Source organism: Macaca mulatta, chromosome 15 (genome assembly GCF_049350105.2).
Source record: "Macaca mulatta isolate MMU2019108-1 chromosome 15, T2T-MMU8v2.0, whole genome shotgun sequence".
Classification (NCBI taxonomy): Eukaryota; Metazoa; Chordata; class Mammalia; order Primates; family Cercopithecidae; genus Macaca; species Macaca mulatta.
Genome location: NC_133420.1, coordinates 123,329,341 through 123,348,737, shown reverse-complemented (window position 1 = coordinate 123,348,737; position 19,397 = coordinate 123,329,341). Strand labels below are relative to the sequence as shown.

The 19,397-nt window shown below is 45.1% G+C and overlaps 2 protein-coding genes across 3 annotated transcripts in view; one reads left to right on the top strand and one right to left on the bottom strand.

Moving 5' to 3' along the window:
• Window positions 1-19,397, bottom strand: part of SUSD3 (sushi domain containing 3) — a 399,581-nt gene that overhangs the window by 325,852 nt on the left and 54,332 nt on the right. The gene's annotated exons all lie outside the window — the stretch shown is intronic.
• The window catches only part of IPPK (inositol-pentakisphosphate 2-kinase), a 62,090-nt gene that overhangs the window by 30,677 nt on the left and 12,016 nt on the right, over window positions 1-19,397 (top strand). For both annotated transcript variants that reach the window (XM_015117268.2, XM_077966343.1), the window contains exons 9-11: window positions 2,218-2,497; window positions 5,185-5,335; window positions 6,012-6,114. In XM_015117268.2, the coding sequence (XP_014972754.1) occupies window positions 2,218-2,497; window positions 5,185-5,335; window positions 6,012-6,114 (534 nt within the window). The remainder of the gene's footprint in view (window positions 1-2,217; window positions 2,498-5,184; window positions 5,336-6,011; window positions 6,115-19,397) is intronic.

Below are 19,397 nucleotides of genomic sequence, written 5' to 3'. Positions count from 1 at the left end.
CGATTCCACAAGCACAGCATCTGAGTGACCCTGGGTTGTCCATGGCCCTGCGGTGCTTGACCAAAGCCCCAACAATTGCGGGGTGGGCCTTGGTCTCCCCTGATGAGCAAATGGGTGAACCGTGGGTGAGGATGACTCTAGCACTATCTGGGCTGGCATCATCTGGCCTGCTGCTGGCAGTGGTGTCCAAGGGAGAGGAGGTGGGGGTGGGGCCAGGCAGGATTGGGGCATCTGCAGAGGAGAGGCTGTTGGGGAGGGAGGGCATGAGATGTAGGGCAGGGCAGGCCTGGGTGGCAGTCAGAGTGCCGGGCCCATGTTGGACATGCATCCTCTGGGGTCCCCGTTGTCATCACCTCAGTCCCAGTTGTAGCCTCATGATCACACATAAGTGACACCTGGGGACAGAGTCCTGGACTCCCTGCAGGAGCTGACAGCCATCGCAGGTGGATCCTTCAGAGGAGGCAGGGCTATTGAGCGTGGGCCTGTCAGCTTCCTATGTGCCGTGGTCTGGATGAGGCGACTGGCGAAGCGGAAGCCCTGGCCCCTCTCCTTGCTGCTGCATGTGGTGGTGTCCTGCTGCCTGGCTGGCTGCCTCTCAGCGCTGGGCAGGTGGGGCCTGCTCTTGACCTGCCTCCCCAGGTCTTGGTTGGAAACCCATGGTGCTGGCTGCTGGGCAAGTGAATCGGCTTCATTCCCCGTCTGCCTGCACCTTCCCAAATCCAGGAAAGGATGGCATATTTCACAGTAGCTTTTATTTCATGTTTATATAATTTATTTTTATAAACTCAATATTTAAACCCTGAAGATACATTCTGTTTCATCAGGGATTTGTTTGAAGCCTATCATAAGGCTGGCATGTTATCCCAGGTGGACCCTTTTCTGGCCCCATCTGACCTGCACCTAAGGTCTCTGGAACTCTGGCTGTCTGCTGCTTCTGTTAAAATCAGCATGGAAAAGTCCCGAGGATTAGGATTGTTTCAAAAGAGTTGAAAAGGGGATGGATTAAGAGAAGGGATGCAGAATGATTTAAGATAACACGTCACGCCGCCAAGGCATGTTACCTACTGTGCGTTTCATCAGCTCTCCCGTCGATCTCGTCCGGTTCAGTATTAAAAGCCAGCAAGGCAGAAAACCCTGAAAGCTCTGAAGTTCCAGGTGTGGGCCAGGTGTGGTGGCTCACACCTGTAATCCCAGCATTTTGGGAGACTGAAGTAGACGGATTGCTGAGGCCAGAAGTTCAAGACCAGCCTGGGTAACATAGCAAAACCCTGTCTCTACAAAAAAATCAAAAAATTAGCTGGGCGTGGTGGTTTGCACCTGTGTTCCCAGCTACTTAGGAGTCTGAGGTGGGAGGATTACTTGAGCCTGGGAGTTGAAGGCTGTAGTGAGCTTTGATTGCTCCATTGCACTCTAGCCTGGGCAACAGGGTGAGACCTTGTCTCAAAAACATTAAAAAATGGTTTTAAAAATACATAAATCAATCAATCAATCAATCAGGTTTAAAGAGTTGGTACTTTCCTGGGGTTGGCCGCTGTCAGGGGCCTTTCTCCTGGGCACCACCCAGACCCCCATGAGTCATGTGTTGACTCCCCCAGGCACGGCAGCAGATGTCACTGCCTGTACCCTGGGAACGTGTGAACCTGAATGTTGATGATGATGTAAGGAGTTTCTTTGCTGGGCTTCATTTAAGCCAGCAAATGCCAGCAGCTTCTCCCACCATCTGGCTCAGCTGTACCAACCAGCACTGGGGTCACCCTGGGTGTGGCCTGAACCCCAGGACACACTTGTTTGAGGTGCTGGTGCTGACGGCTGTCCTCATGTTTGTCTGCTCAGGGCCAGAGCCAAGGCCCTCAGGTTCTTGAGTAACTGGGCTGGTGGCTTTGGGAGTTTGTCACTTGTGGTGAGCATTTGCTCTCGGCTTCTGAAGGTACTGTGGATCATTGTCTGGGGGGCGGTGGTCAGGCCAGGGCATTGCTCTTTAGTTTTTGAAACTTTCCTTCCTTTTCATGTCTTGACGTTTGGTGCTTGGTTGATAGCACAGCCCGTGAGGGTGGATTTCCCTGGAGGAGCCGGAGTATGCAGTGGCCCCAGACTGGGTCGACAGCATCAGGGCCCTTGGCTTTCACCCGCTGCCTGGCCTGCTGGTGGTGGGGACTGAGTTCTTTTCCTACAAGCTTGGTGGTTTGACGTTTCCCTCTCTCTTTTCCCTGCCTGAAGAATGGTGAGCTGATTTATGGCTGCAAAGATGCCCGGAGCCCTGTGGCTGACTGGAGTGAGCTTGCACACCACCTGAAGCCGTTCTTCTTCCCTTCTAACGGCCTGGCCAGTGGGCCCCACTGCACAAGGGCTGTGATCAGGGAGCTGGTGCACGTGATCACACGGGTGCTGCTGAGCGGCTCGGACAAGGGCCGGGCAGGCACCCTAAGACTGGGGCTCGGGCCCCAAGGCCCGCGAGTCTGTGAAGCCAGCCCTTTCAGCAGGAGCCTTCGCTGCCAAGGTAGGGCCCAGCCTTCCCCAGGTAGGCGGTGGGGGCCACAGGGGCCTTGGGACTCTGCAGTCTCCATGGGTGGCCAGGCGGTCAGCAGAGCCTCCTGGGGGATCTGGGGGATGCCACCTGGTTACACCAGGGCTCCCAGTACGGAGCTTCGCCGCCTCTCACCCCCAGATGCAGATTCCCTTTCTTGCCTTTTATCTGTATCTGTAAATAGCAGGACACATTTGGGCTGTAGGATTTCCCTCTAGAATATCATCCATATGTTGTGGTCCTCTCTGGTTTGTTGAATGTTTTCAACCATGTTTTCTATCCTGTTGGAGCCTCATTGCAACCCTGGGGACAGGTTTTCCTTGGCTTGTTCCTTAAATGGAGAGAATTGAGGCACAGAAATCCTTCAGGGCTGGGTCCTACCACAATGGGGTGTCTTCACAAGTCTGGGGTAAAGACATAGACCCGTGGGGACTTTGAAATGCAGGACACCTTCCTTGCAGATAGGAGCCGGGCCCTGGCTGCTGCTGCGTGTCCTGACGTCTCATGAGCTGATGCTGCCTATGATTCTTGGCAGCCCTTGGAGACCCCATGGTCTCTGGGAGCCTGAGATAGTTTGAAGACAGCAGTCCTGCTTGTGTGCAACCAGAAACCCACCCACACCCTAAGCCCTGCCTTCTTTTCTGCTATCTGTGCCAATTTTTTCTTTTGTTTTTTCAAGACAGGATCTTACTGTATTTACCCAGGCCAGAGTGCAGTTGTGTGATCTCGGCTCACTGCAACCTCCGCCTCCTAGGTTCAGGCAATTCTCCTGCCTCAGCCTCCCGAGTACAGGTGTGCACTGTCACACCTAATGTTTGTATTTTTAGTAAAGACAGTTTCGCCTTATTGGCCAGGCTGGTCTCGAACTCCTGACCTCAAGCAATCTGCCTGCCTTGGACTCCCAAAGTGCTGGGATTACAGGCATGAGCCACCATGTTTTCTTATTACAAATGAACTTTGTGGGGTTTTTTTTTTTCTTGTTATGAAAGTGATTCCTGATCATTTCAGAAAATTTTGTTAAAATTATGCCTATAATCTGGGCACATAACTGCTTTTAAGGAAGCAGACTGTGTCTGGAACGACAGATGGCACCAGTTGCTGAGGTGGTCTGGGGGCACCAACAGGAGGCGCCACAGCACCCCAGGGCTCCTGCAGACCTTTTTGGACATGGACACAGACAGAAGGGAGTGGAGCTGGGCCCCAACTGCTGGGATGTGCAGTTTAAAACAATAAGATCATACTCTACATGTCATTTTGTAACCTGACTTTCTTTACTTAATTAGCATAAATCTGTATCTGTATCACCACATATGTATGTTCTTTTTTTATTATTATTCTTTTAAAGACAAGGTTCTGTTGCCCAGGCTGGAGTGCGTGGTGTGAACTTGGCTCACTGCAACCTCCACCTCCTGGGCTCAAGTGATCCTCCTGCCTCAGCCTTCTGAGTAGCTGGGAGTATAAACACGCACGACCACGTCTAGCTAATTTTTGTTTTTTTGTTTTTTTTTTTTGTAGAGATGGGGTTTCTCCATATTGCCCAGGCTGGTCTTGAACTCCTGGACTTGAGCAATCTGCCGGCCTTGGCCTCCCAGAGAGCTGGGATTACAGGCGTAAGCCACAGCGCCTGGTGATCACATGCATTTTATTCAACTTTTAGTGACCATGTATGGATCTGCTGTAATTTTAACAAATCCCCTCTAGTTGGGCATGTGAGCTTTTACTCCCGTTCTCCTGCACGTTGGCATTTTCGTGTCGGGTCCTACAGTTTTCCCCCTGCACGGACACCTTTCTTACTGTGTCTTTGCCTATAGTTTGGTTCTTTGTGGGAGATGGTTGCTCCCTTCAGTGGGAGGAGATGATCTGGGACTTGGTACCTCCCAAGCTCACTTGGCAGCCGGTACAGCACAGGTGCCAGACAACTGTGAGTGGCAAGTGGAGTTTTGTTTCTGCCTCTGTCCTACGATATAACAGGTCCTTGTCAGTGGCTTTGACCCGTCTGTGGCTCTCTGTGGCTGGTTCTGAGCTTGCGCCTGTTGCCAGCCCAGGTCTTCCCTGCCTCTCACTGTGGGCTCGTGGCTCTGGACTCTGCAGACGGTGTCCTGGGGTTGTCCTCGGGTAGTGGTCTTGCAGATTTAGGATGTCAGCAGGTCTTTAGAAATTCCCTGCCTTGCAGTTGCAGTGGGTCAAGATCGCGCCACTGCACTCCAGGCTGGGCCACAGAGAGTAAGACTCTGTCTCAAAAAAAAAAAAAAAAAAAAAAGAAGAAAGAAATTTTGTGTCCTGACTTAAAATGAGGATTATATCTAAACTTAGATCATAAAGTGACTTCCAGGGCTGCTGTGGTAGAATCTAAAAGACATTCTGAGAGTTGTGTTGGGAGAGGAGAGGCACGAGGCAGGACGTATGCGTTTCTTGCTCTCTGCTTTGTGCTTGGCCTGGTGCATCCAGTGTGGTCCAGGCTCGCTCCAGCTCCAGCAGCTCTGTGAGGCGGGAGCGTCATCTCATCTGTCCTTAGCGCCAGTCCAGGGTCCAGTCCTTGCCTGTGGCGATGCCCGTATGGCGGAGCCCAGGATGAGCCCTGCGGTCTGCGCCGGCCTGTGTCTCCCTCCACGTTCTTTGATAATCAACGTGCTCTCGTTTTCCCCTGATGTTCTCGGTAGGAAAAAACACCCCAGAGCGCTCGGGGTTACCGAAGGGCTGTCTTCTGTACAAAACCCTCCAGGTGCAGATGTTGGACCTGCTGGACATCGAAGGCCTCTACCCTCTGTACAACCGGGTTGAGCGATACCTAGAAGAGTTTCCTGAGGAGAGGTGAGGTCGGGTGGTCCCCGTCTTGGGCAGCCCTGAGAGGAGACTGTGGGGGTGGGCAGGGTAAGAACGTGCCTCCCAGGGCACAGCTTCCCAGGAGGACGAAGCACACCGGCCACTCCCCGCCCCAATCCTCTGCTCCACGGCGCCGAGGCCTGGCTCTGGAATGTAGTGCCTTGTGAAGGAGGAACAGGGTCACTTACCGCTTTCTGGAGAAGAAAGCTCATCTGTGAGCCTGCTAATTCGAAACCCCAGGTTGGAGACGAGCCTGCAGAGGGCAGTGTTGCTCCACGGCTGAGCAGCATCCTGCAGGCCCTTCTGTGTCAGCCGAGCCTCTGTCCTGGGCTTTCGGTGCCAGTCACTGGGGTCCACACCCGCGGTGTCCAGTCGGGGCCAGGATCCTCTTCCTTCCTCGCTGGAATTCACTTGTGTCTCTGACTCAGGATGCTACTTGTCATGAACAGGAGAAGGCTCAGCTTCAAGGCTCCCTGGTTCTGGTCTTGCTAAGTTCTGTTTAAAACCTTGATGTTTAACATGAGGGAGATAGATCTGTTAGGTGTTTTTCAAAACAAAATGTGTGATGTTTAGTGGTGCTGGGCTTTGTAGACTGTGTTAGCAGTTTAAGAAACAACCTCTGTGCGGCGTTGTCATCCTGTTTTTATTGTGCTTTCTTCTTCAGAAAAACCTTACAAATAGATGGGCCTTATGATGAAGCATTTTACCAGAAGCTGCTTGACCTTTCCACCGAGGATGACGGGACAGTGGCCTTTGCGTTAACGAAGGTTGGCAGACCCATCCAAAAACTTGTTGTGTGATGCTTAGATTCTTAGCACTAATTTTTTTTTTTCCCATTACCTACCCCTGAGGTTTAAAGCAGAAAACCTGGGATGTAAACAAAGTGGCTGAAGTTTCTCCCAGAGGAACCGGGGCAGGTGGTGGTACATTTAGGTTTTAAGGGGAATTTCCCTTGGTTGAATTCTGCCCTGGCCCGTTCCTGGTGGGATCAGGCCCCAGGGGCGGCCAATCTGCAGTCCATCTGCGTGCCTTCTCAGCAGCCCGTAACAGGTTCTCTGCCAACCATCCCTTGCTGCAAGGCCCTCGCCAGGGCCCTGGGACCCCACCTGTGTCTCTGCCCTGCCCCGGCTGGATGCGGGCAGCTTCTTTCCCTTAGAACCGAGGCCAAGGGACAGCCTGCAGGGGTCTCTTAGGGAAGAGGACTGGCCCTGCACTTCCTGGGTCTGTGAAATTCAGAGCTCCATGAGCTTGGATAGGAAAAAAATGGCATCTTCATTTTCACTAAGCTGTACCTGGAATTTAGCATTTCTTTCCATTACGAAGGTGGCAATGAGCCTGTGGGTTCATCAGGACCCAGGACTTTGCCACTAAGAGAATAAAAAAACAGACTTTCCGTCTCACACTGTAGCTGCAGACGCTTCGAGATGTGGTTTATTCATCACTGCATGAAATGTTGCATATTAGTATGGAATACATTTGTTTTTAAAAATATTTTGGCTCAGCACTTTGGGAAGCTGAGGTGGGAGAATTACTTAAAACCAGAAGTTGGAAGCCAGCCTGGTTAACATAGTGAGACGCCCATCTCTGCAAAAGAAAAATACAAAAATTAGCCGGACATAGCGGCATGTGCTTAGAGTCCCAGCTACTTGGGAGGCCGAGGCAGGAGGATGCAGTCAAGGCTGCAGGGAACTGTGACCGTACTGCTGTGCTCCAGCCTGGGGGACAGAGCAAGCCCCTGTCTCAAAAAAAAAAAAAAAAAATTGGCATTTTACATTTTTGCCACCTGTATTTTATATTACACGTTTAAAAATGTTATCCTGGGCTGGGCGTGGTGGCTCACGCCTGTAATCCCAGCACTTTGGGAGGCCGAGGTGGGTAGATCAAGAGGTCAGGAGATCGAGACCATCCTGGCTGACACAGGCAAACCCTGTCTCTACTAAAAATACAAAAAAATTAAGCGGGCGTGGTGGCGGGCGCCTGTAGTCCCAACTACTTGGGAGGCTGAGGCAGGAGAATCACTTGAACCTGGGAGGCAGAGGTTATAGTGAACCGAGATTGCACCACTGCATTCTAGCCTGGGTGACAGAGCGAGACTCCATCTCAAAAAAAAGTTATTCTGAGAGAGGCCCATAGGCTGTACTAGGCTGCCAAAGCCTTCACAGGACAATAAGCAGTGAGGAAACCTGTTCTGGAGCGAGCTGGTGCTCCCCCCTGCGTGTGCGTGTGCTGCTGCCTGGAGCCCTGGGACCCGCTTCCCCTGTCCCGTTGACGTGTCCGTGGCTCACACTTGGGAAAGAGTCCTCGGTGCTTTCTTTAGTGGGGCCACTTTCTTTAGTGGGGACACTTTCTTTAGTGTCAATGTTTTGAGGAGGCCTGAGGAGGCCTGAGGATGCCTGGTAGAGCCTCAGGTGAGCCTCTGACGCGAAGGGCCACAGGGATGTTAGCAGAGGCCCAGGGCAGAATTGTCACCCTGGTGAGGAGGGTTCCAGGTGAGAAGAAAGCAGGGCACCTGCCTCGTGCTGCCTGCCACTTGGGTGCGTTGATTTAGGTATAATAAACAGCAGCATGGCGGGTTTTTCCCAAGAAAAGAAACAGGACTTTATTTCCTTTTTTATGTATTTCTGTATTTTTCAGTTTTCCACAAAATAAGTATGGCTTACTTTTTAATTTTACTTTAATCTTCTAACCTTGTATGTAAATGTAGTCTTATAAGCAGCTAAAGCAACCGTCACTTAACTAACAGAATGGCTAAAATGAAGGCATTGAAACACCACCAACAGGTGCAGAGAAACTGGATCTCTCATCTGTTGTTGATGGGGATGGAAAGGACACAGTCACTCTGGAAAACAGTTTGGGAGGTTCCTACGCACTAAACATGCAACCACCCTGTACTTGCGCTCCTGGGCATTTATCCCAGAGAAATGAAGACTGACACTCACCAAAAAACCTGTACGGAAATGTTCACAGCAGCTCTCTTTGTAACAGCTAAAAACTGGAAGCTGCCCCTGTGTCTTTCCACGGTGACCTCCAGCGGGTCAGACAGACCGTGCATTCATACCACAGAACTCTGCTCAGCACCAAAAAGGAACGGACTCTTGCTAAACAGCCCAGGTGGATCTCCAGGGGACTTTGTTGGTGACAAAAACCAATGCCCAGAGGTCACACTAAATGATTCTGTGTGTATAACATCCTTGAATGACAAAGATGAGTGGTTGCCAGGGGTTGGCAAGGAGGAGCAAGGGAGGTAGATGTGGTTATAAAAGGTCAAACCAGGGGATCCTTATGGTGACCAAACTGTTCTGTATCTTGACTGTGGTGGTGGTTGCATGAACCTACGTGTGATCACATACACACTCTCGCACGTACACACTTGCATATATGTAAAACCCGAGATATCTGAATAAGATTGTGGATTGTATCAGCATCACTCACCTTGCTGTGATATTGTAGTTTTGCAAGATGTTACTTGTGGGAGAAACGTGGCTTGAGGACTCTCCGTGCTGTCATAGAAGGGCCTGCTTTTTCTCTTGTAGGAAGTTAGCTTCTGGTAATTGAACCTGAAGAGGGTAATTGTGAAGCTGAAGCTGGGGAGTAGGCTGAGGACATTCCTTCCTACACAGAAGTTCTTGCACTGATATTGTTTATCGAATTGAACCCTGTAGGCTGGGCGCGGCAGCTTACGCCTGTAATCCCAACACTGTGGGAGGCTGAGGCAGGTGGATCAGTTGAGACCAGCCTGGTCAACATGGCAAAACTCTGTCTCTACTAAAAATACAAAAATTAGCCAGGCATGGTGGTGCACGCCTGTAGTTCCAGCTACTCAGGAGGCTGAGGCAGAAGAATTGCTTGAACCTGGGAGGCGGAGGCTGCAGTGAGCCAAGATTGCGCCACTGCACTCCAGCCTGGGCGACAGAGCGACAGTCCATCTCAAAAAAAAAAAAAAAAAAATTGAACCATGTACCTCTGAGGAAAAGAGGGAATATTGTCTTCATTTCAGTGCTCAGGAGACCGAAGCCCCCAGTAACTCTTGCTTTTGTCTGTTGTGTAGTATCTGGTAGCAGGGTTCAGCAGACATTTGTAATGTCTGGTCCCTGTTGCAGGTACCCGGCCTTGCCACTGTAGCTCACAAGGATCCATGGAGAAAACATGAGTGGGGCTGAGTTCCAGGAAAACAAAAACAGGAGGTGGTGGGCTGCATTTGGCCCCCAGCCCATAGTTTTCTGACCTCTGTGTACTTTTGCTTATTAGTTTTTTATTCCATTTTTTGCTCTATGTATTTGGAAGTTAGTCCTGTTTCCCTTTTTTGGTGTCTTGTCCTGTTTGATCCTGCATATTTAAAGTCTAATCAGTTATTTCATACTCCGAGTCCCCACACAATATAAGGACTTGGGACACTTAATTCCAGTTATCTCTCCAAACTTATGTGCGGTATTGTTTTGTATTCTGTTTGTCTTGGTTTTTTTTTTTTTAAGTCATAATTTAGGGTATTATTTTACACAGGTTTTTTTTAGATTTATCCATGTGGTTTTCCCTATCACTGCCTAACATTCTTGGAGCTTAGATCTTTCTCCATTTTCCTTTTTTTCTGTGACTTTATTGAGATGTAATTTATATACTATACAGTTTACCCACTTAAAGTGTTCAGTGCAGTGGTTTCACTGTATTGAAAGATAAGTGCAACCATCAGCACAGTGGATTTTAGATTTGTATCACTTCAGTAAAAACCCTGTATCCTTTAGCCATCATCCTATTGTCTCCCCATGATCCCCAGCCCTAAACAACCACCTGTCTGCTTTCTGTAGACTTGTCTCTTCCAAATATTGCCTATAAACAGAGTCACTGAATGTGTGATTGTTGTGGCTGGCTTCTTTCACTTAGCCTGATGTCTTCAAGGTTCATCCATGTTGTAGCATGATCAGTACTTCATTCCTTTCCATGGCTCAGTAATAGTCCATGGGGTGGACATATCCATTCATCCATTGATGGACATTTGGGCTGTTTTTGCTTTTTGGCTGTTATCCTCAATGCTGCTATCAATATTTGGGTACAGGTTTTTTTGCATGGACGTGCGTTTTCACTTTTCTGAGGTAATATGCCTAGGAGTGGAATTGCTAGGTCCAGTGGCACTTTTATGTCTAAATTTTTGAGGACCTGGGCAGACTTTTCCAAAATTGCTGTATGGTTCGATCTTCCCACCAGCAGTGTATAAAGGTGTGTTTATTTTTTTCACATCTTCAGCAACACTCAATAACGCTTGTTATTACCTGTCCTTTTGATTTTAGCTGTTCTCGAGGGTGGGCAGTGGTATCTTGTAGTTTTGATTTGCATTTCCCTGAAGACTAAGAGCATCTTTTCATGTGCTTGTTGCCCACTTATAGATCTTTTTCAGAGAAATGTCTATTCAGATCCTTTGCCCACCTTTTTTTTTTTTTTTTTTTGAGATAGGGTCTCTCTCTGTCACCCAGGCTGAAGTGCAGTAGTGCGATCTCAGCCTCCTGAGTAGCTGGGGCTAACTATAAGTGCACACTTACAGTGCACACCTGGCTAATTTTTTGTATTTTGTTAGAGACAAGGTTTCACCATGTTGCCCAGGCTGGTCTTGAACTCCTGAGCTCAAGCGATCCACCCACCTTGGCCTTCCAAAGTGCTGGGATTACAGGTGTCAGCCACCGTGCCCAGCCCCCTTTGCCCACTTTTTGATAGTGTCATTTATCTTGTTGAGAATTCTTTGTGTATTCTGGCTACTAGACCCTTATCAGATACATGATTGGCAAATATTTTCTCTATTCTGTTGTCTTTTTACTTTCTTGGTAATATCTTAGATATACAAACATTTTTAATTTTGTTGAAGTACAGTTTAGTTTTTCTTAGGTTGTTCATACTTTTGGTGCCATATCTAGGAATTCATTGCTAAATAAATCTAAGGGCATGAAGATTTCCCATGTTCCCTTTTAACAGTTTTATAGTTTTAGCTCTTATAGTTAGGTGTTTGATCCATTCTGAATTAATTTTGTACGTGATTTCAGGTAGAGGTCCAACATCACTCTTCTTTTTTTCAGACAGAATCTTGGTCTGTCACACAGGCTGAAGTGCAGTGGTGTGTTCGTAGCTCACTGCAGCTTCAAACTCCTGGGCTCAAGTAGTCCTCCTGCCTCAACTGCCCCTGTAGCTGGGACTACAGGTGTGCACCATAATGCCCAGCTCCAACATCAGCCTTTTCCATGTAGATATACAGTTGTCTCACCTTTGTTTTTTTTGAGACAGAGTCTCTCTCTGTCACCCAGGCTGGAGTGCAGTGGCACGACCTCGACTCATTGCAACAACCTCTGCCTCTCAGGTTCAAGTGATTCTCCTGCCTCAGCCTCCTCAGTAGCTGGGACTACAGGCATGCGCCACCATGCCCGGCTAATTTTTTGTATTTTTACTAGAGACAGGGTTTTGCCATGTTGGCCAGGCTTGTCTTGAACTCCTGGCCTCAGGTGATCTGCCTGCCTCAGCCTCCCAGAGTACTGGGATTACAGTTGTGAGCCACCACACCTGGTCAGCACCATTTGTTGAGGAGACTATTCTTTCCCCGTTGAGTGGTCTTAACATCCTTTTTGAAAATCAGTTGACCATAGATGTCTGGGTTTATTTCTGGATGCTCAGTTGTGTTTCATTGATCTATATGTCTGCACTTAATGCCAGTACCCTGTCTTGAGTACTACTGCTTTTTAGTAGGTTTTGAAATGGGGAAGTGTGAGTTCTCTAACTTTGATCTTTGTTTTCAAGATTGTTTTGACTATTTGGAGCCTCTTGTAATTCCATATGAATTTTAGAATCAGCTTCTTCTACAAAGAAGCCAGCTGGGATTCTCATAGGGACTTGGGGAATCTTTGAGTCACCTTGGGCAGTAAGTCTTTTGATCTATGAACATGGGATGCTTTTCCATTTATTTAGATCTTGGTTTTCTTTTGACATTATTATTTAGTTTTCAGAGTGTCAAACTAAGGTTTTATGCTTCTTTGTTAAACTTATTTCTAAAATATTTTCTTTTTAATGCTGTTGTAAATGGAATTGTTTTCTGAATTCCATTTTCAGATTGCGTATTACAGGTGTAATCAGGTGTAGAAATACAATTTGATTTTGTATATTGATCTTGTAGCCTGCATCGTTGCCGAGTTTGTATGTTCTAATAGTTTTTTAATGGATGTTTTAAGGATTCTATTTAAGATCATGTGTGAATAGAGAGAGTTTTGCTTCTTCCTTTCCAATTTGGATGCCTTTGATTTATTTTTCTTGTGTAATTTCCTGACTAGAGCAATGTTGAATGAAAATAGTAGGAGTAGACATCCCTGATTTGTTCTTGGTCTTATGCGGACAGTGTTCAGTCAGTCTTTCATCATCATGTGTGATGTTAGCTGTTTTTGTCAATTCCTTTATCAGTTTGAAGCAGTTCCCTTCTCTTCCTGATTTGCTGAGTGTTTTTATTCTGAAAGCATGTTGGATTCTGTTAGATGCCTTTTCTGTATCATTTGAGATTATCATGTGGTTTTTGTCCTTTATTCTGTTAATGTGGTGTATCACATAAATTTATTTTTGGATGTTAAAACCAACTTTGCATTTCTGGGCTAAATCCCACTTGGTCCATGGTGTCTTGTCCTTCTTATATGTCGCTGGATTCAGTTTTTGATTATTTTATTGAGGATTCTTACATCCATATTCTTAGTGTGTAGTTTCATTTTCTTGTAGTATCTTTGATTTTGGGATCAGGGTGTAACACTGGCCTCATAGAATGAGTTGGTGTGTTCCAGCCTCTTCTATTTTTTGGAAGAAGTTGAGAAGGATTGGTGTTAATTCTTCTTTAAATATTTGACAGAATTCACTAGTGAAGCCATCCGAGTCTGGGCTTTTCTTTGTGGATAGTTTTTTGATTTTTAATTCATTTTCTTTGTTATAGGTCTAATCATATTGTCTGCTTTTAAGTCAGTTTTGGTAGTTTGTGTCTTTTTAGGGAAGTGTTCAGTTGATCTAAGTTGTCTAATTTATTGGCCTACAGATATTTATACTTTTCTTCCTCTTGTTGAAGAATATTCTTTAGAAGCTGTATTAGTGAAGGGTTTTTGGTAAATTCCTCTGTATCTGAATATATTTATATTTTGCCACAATTTTGAAACTAATTTTTTTCTGGGTGCACAGAAGGGGTTGATTTCTGGGTTTTTTTTTTTTCTTTATAGCATTTAAACGTTTCATACAACATCTGGTTTTTGCTGTTAAGATGTCTTTTGTTAGTGTGTACTTGCTCAGTAGGTAATCTGTCTGTCCTCTCTGGCTGCTTTTAAGGTCTTCTGTCCTTCTTTCTTGTCCTTTTGACATTTCAGTGCAATGTAATTTGGATGTGCTGTGCTTTTTATTTTTCCTGTTTGGTGTATGTTATGCTTTCTCTATTTGTGGATTTATGTCTTTTATTAGTTCTCAAAAATTCTCAGTAATTTTCTCAAATATTTTCTCTTCTCCATTATATTCACTTCTTCTGGGACTCTAATTTGACGTATGTCAAACCTTATTTTATCTTCCACACATCTTAACTGCTCTTTCATATTTTTAATCTCTGTGTCTCCTTGTGCTACATTCCAGGTGCTTTTCTTTTTTTGGCTCTATCTTCAGTTCATTGATTCTTTCTTCAGCTGTGTCTAATCTGCCATTTCACTTGTTTATTGAGTTTTCCATTTCAGTCGTTCTTTTCTTTTTCTTTTTCTTTTTGAGATGGAGTCTCGCTCTGTCGCCCAGGCTGGAGTGCAGAGGCGCAATCTTGACTCACTGCAAGCACCGCCTCCCGGGTTCATGCCATTCTCCTGCCTCAGCCTCCCAAGTAGCTGGGACTACAGGCGCCTGCCACCACGCCTGGCTACTTTTTTGTATTTTTAGTAGAGATGGGGTTTCATTGTGTTAGCTAGGATGGTCTCGATCTCCTGACCTTGTGATCCATCCTCCTCGGCCTCCCAAAGTGCTGGGATTACAGGCGTGAGCCACTGCACCCGGCCCCATTTCAGTAGTTCTATCTTTAATTTCTGAAAGTTCCATTTGGTTTGTTTTCACATCTCTTTCATATTTTTTGCTAGTTCCTTGTGGCTTGTCTATTTCAAAGTTCTATCTTTTATTTCTTTAAGCAATTTATGAAGTTATTTTATATTCTGATGTCAGATACAATAAAACCTTGGTGGTAAAAAAAGAAAAATCTCTTATTTTGTTTGACTCATCCATGTTGCCATGCTTGATTTTGTTTGCCTTGTTGATTTGTTTGATCTTAATCTACAGGAATCCTGGAGACCCAAATAGGGGATGCCTTCTTCCAGAGAGGATAGGGATCCTTGGCAAAGGAGAAGAGTCTCTGGTTTAGATAGATCCTCTACCCTGTTGTTCATTGCTAGAATCAGTGTCCTATAGGACAGCTCAGCCTTCCCAGTTGCTTCATGCTCAAAACTCTAGTTGCAGCTCTTTGTGGGTGGGTGGTGAGAAGAGAGGGAGTTCAGTTAGGGATTTTCCTTACCTTATGTAAGCCCAACAATACGTTAAAAGGAGCGGTTTCAGGGATCTGGTTGTTTTGTAGAAGGGCTGTTGGATGTCCTCCATAATCCTGTCTCTTTAGTGTGTTCACACGATTGTTAGTTACTTAGGTGTTGATATTAATTTGTTGGTATTAATGTTGACATTCACATGTTTGTGCATCTACCTTTGTGCACTTAACGTAGCATTTCTGTAAGACAGATTTTTAGATTTAAAGTTGCAGGGTTTATTTTTGATAGATCCTGTCACATTGTCCTCCCCAAAAGATTTTACTAATTATATTCCTTCTTGCAACAATTGAAGACAGTTTCCCCATGCCCTTGCAAACACTAGATATTACGAATACTTAAATTTTTTATTTTAGTTTTCTAAACTTTTGCTTCATTAATCATTGTGAAGTAACAGCAAATACAGAAAAAAATATACAACCCACTGACTTGTCACAAAGTAAAAATTGTTATGGAACCACGACTTATATTTGGACATGGAACACTGGCAGCGATCAGAATTCCTGTTGTCCCATCCAACCAGGCCTTTCTCCTTCCTCCCAGGGTTAACTATTGTACTGACTTGTATCCCTGTAGTTTAGTCAGTCCTGTTTTTGAACTTGACATACGAGATCATGCTGTATATGCTCGTGTCTTCTGTTTGTTTGTTTTTAGCTCTGTATAACATTTATGAGATTCACCTTTGCTAGTGCACCCACTGCCACATTTCTATTTACTTTAGAGCGATCCATGAATGGATATATAGTAAGTCCTTTCTCAACATCATTGACGGGTTCTTGGAAACTGTGACTTTGAGTGAAGTGACCTATACCGCAGGTCCTCAAATAACATCATTTTGTTCAATGTTGTTTTATTATAATGAGAAAAAAATGGTTTTGTTTTTTTGTTTTTTTTTTGAGACAGAGTTTCATTCCATCGTCCAGGCTAGCGTGCACTGGCACGATCATGGCTCACTGCAGCCTTGACCTCCTGGGCTCAGGTAGGTGATGCCCCCACCTCAGCCTCACAGGTCGCTGGGAAGCACAGACATGTGTCACCACGCCTGTCTAATTTCCTTCTTTTTTTTCTTTTGAGCTGGAGTCTTGCTCTGTCACCCAGGCTGGAGCGCAGTGGTGCGATCTCAGCTCACTGCAACCTCCGCCTCCCGGGTTCAAGCAATACTCAGCCTCCTGAGTAGCTGGGATTACAAGCACCTGCTAATTTTTGTATTTTTTAGTAGAGATGGGGTTTCACCATGTTGGCCAGGCTGGTCTGGAACTCCTGACCTTGTGATCCACCCGCCTCAGCCTCCCAAAGTGCTGGGATTATAGGTGTGAGCCACTGTGCCCGGCACGCCTGGCTAATTTCTTAAATGTTTTGTAGAGATGCAGTCTTATTATGTTGCTTAGGCTGGTCTCCATCTCCTGGGCTCAAGTAGTCCTCCCGCCTTTGCGTCCCGAAGTGCTGGGATTACAGGTGTGAGCCACTGTGCCTGGCCTAGTTTTGTTATACATTGTTTGGCTTCAAGTCACAGTTTGCCAAGAACCTAGTGATGACATTAAGTGAGGACTTAGTGTACTACAATTTACCTGTTCTGCTGTTTTATGAACATTTGGGTTGTTCCTAGTTTTTGGCTGTTAAGAATATTCTTGCACAGATTTTGTGTACATGTGCACGCATTTCTCTTGGATATATCCCTAGGAGTGGGATTTCTGGGCCACAGGGGTGAGTATACTTAGTTTTAGTAGCTACTGTAAAACAGTTTTACCTGATTATGTTCCCTGCAACAGGTTAGGAGTCACCTGTGCTCCGCACCATCTCTTACACTTAGTTTTGGGTCTTCTGAATTTCAGCCACTCTGGTGTGTGTGTAGTGGTATCTTGTGATGAGATTAAGTACCTTCTAATATGTTTATTGGATTTTTCCTTTTGTGATCTATTTAAGTCACACTTTAAGTCTCTTGCTCGTTTTTTGATAGAGTTGTCTTTTTCTTACTGATTTGAAGGCATTCTTTGTATGTTCTGGATAGAAGCCCTTTGTCAATTTTGTGTCCAGTAGGTATCTTTTCCCACTATGTAGCCTGTCTTTTGACTGTTAATGGAGTCCTTATAAGAACGCTTCATAATGTTAAGGTAGCCTAATTTACCAGTCTTTTTCCCATTTAAGAAGTCTTTCTCTGCCTTAAAGTCCTAAAGATATTTTCCTACTGTATCTTTAGAAAGTTTGTTTTGGGCCGGGCGCGGTGGCTCAAGCCTGTAATCCCAGCACTTTGGGAGGCCGAGACGGGTGGATCACAAGGTCAGGAGATCGAGACCATCCTGGCTAACACAGTGAAACCCCGTCTCTACTAAAAAATACAAAAAACTAGCCGGGCGAGCTGGCGGGCGCCTGTGGTCCCAGCTACTCGGGAGGCTGAGGCAGGAGAATGGCGTGAACCCGGGAGGCGGAGCTTGCAGTGAGCTGAGATCAGGCCACTGCACTCCAGCCTGGGCGACAGAGCAAGACTCCGTCTCAAAAAAAAAAAAAAAAAAAAAAAAAAAAGTTTGTTGTTTTATCTTTCACATTTTGTTGGGTGACTGTCTGAAACTGATTTTTGAAATGGCAGGAGGTGGGGTTTTATTTCCTTTTCAAATGGAATTTTCCTGGCATCATGCAATTATGAACACTATCAAGTCATAACAAGCCTTGATATCTGACAAATCCTTCTGTCTTCTTCAAGCATATCTTGGCTGTTCTCAACCTTTTGCATATCTACATGAATTTGAGAATCACCTCACTCAGTTCTGCAGGAAAAGCACAAACAAACTGCTGTCCCACAAAAATTAAAAACTAAAAAAAAAAAGCCATTGAGATTTTCATGGTGTAGCATTAAAATAATGACGAGTGTTGAAATCTATAGAATACTGAGTCTTCCAACATGGACATTTAAACTTTTATATATACATTATTCTGATAAAAATGTTTTATGGTTCTCTTCAGAGAGATCTTATATTAATTTCACGTTATTTGATGGTTTTAGATGTAAATGGCATCTTTAAAAAGATCTTACTTTAAAAGTGTTTGTTTGATTATGCAGTAATGAAACTGGTTTTTCTGTTTTGACCTTGGATACATCAACTTTGCTCACTTATATTAATCCTAACGATTATAGTTTCTTTTGGATTTTCTTTATATGTAATCATAGTCTGTGAATTTGATGTTTTCCCTTCCCAATATTTATACCTTTCACTTCTTTATTTTACTTCACTTTATATAGTTAATTTGTGAGAGTATGAATTTTAGTCTTGTTCCAAATCTCAAAAGCATTTTACCATCAAGTAAATTGTTTATTGTAGGTTTTTTTTGTTTTTCCTTAAGTGGCTGACATCAGATTAAAAACGTTTGTTCCCTTCTTTTCCTGATTTATTAAGAGGATTTTTAAAAATCAGGAGCAGATGTTGAACTTTATCAATGCCTTTTCTATTTCTATTGAGATGATCATATGATCAAAATATTTTCTGTTAATGTGGTGAATTGCACAATTTGTTGTGATGTGTTCTTTCTCTGTATGATGCTATTGGGTTTGCTAATATTTTGTTTAGGGATTTTTGCAGATGTTTATGAGTGATAAGAACTGTGCTTTCTCTTTTCGCACTGTCTGTGTTCAGCCTTGTGTCGAGGCCTAGGCCTGCCCATAAAACACTTAAAAGATCGTCTGTTTATTCTTTCTCTGTTCCCTGGAAGAGGTGGATTAACAATGGCCGGGTTCAGTGGCTCACGCCTGTAATCCCAACACTTTGAAAGGAGGCCAAGGTGGGAGGACCACTTGAGCTCAGGAGTTCAAGAATAGCCTGGGCAACATAGTGAGACCTCGTCTATACTAAAAATAATAAAAAATCAGCCAAGTATGGCGATGCATACCTGTAGTCTCACCTACTTGAGAGGCTGAGATGGAAGGATCACTTGAGCCCTGCAGGTCAAGGCTATAGGTAAGCTGTGATGGTACAACTGTGCTCCAGCCTGGGCAACAGAACAAGACCCTGTCTCAAAAAAACAAAAAACAAAAAACAAAGGAATGGTATTATTTCTGACTTAAATGCTTTGTAGAATCAGATGTGAAACCAGCTAGGCCCCCTAGTTGTCTTTGAAGGAAAGTTTCAAATTTTAGTAAGTTGCATTTTTCTATAAATTTTTTCTGTTTTCTGTTTTCAGAATTTTGGCATATGATTTGTTGGGCAATATTATTTTATTATCTTGTCATGTTTTATAGGATCTGAAGTATGCTCTTTTATTGCAGATGTCTGATACTTGATTTCTCTCCCTCTCTGCTACTGTCTGAATGTTTTACCCTCCTGCCCTGCCGCCAAATTTATATGTTGAAATCCTAACTCTGAAGGTGATGGTGTTAGGAGGTGGGGCCTCTGGGAGGTGATTAGGTCATGAGGGTGGAGCCCTCATGATTTGAATTCAGGCCTTTATACAAGAAACCCCAGAGCGCAAGCCAGCCCCTTTCACCATGTGAGGTGACAGTGGAAAGA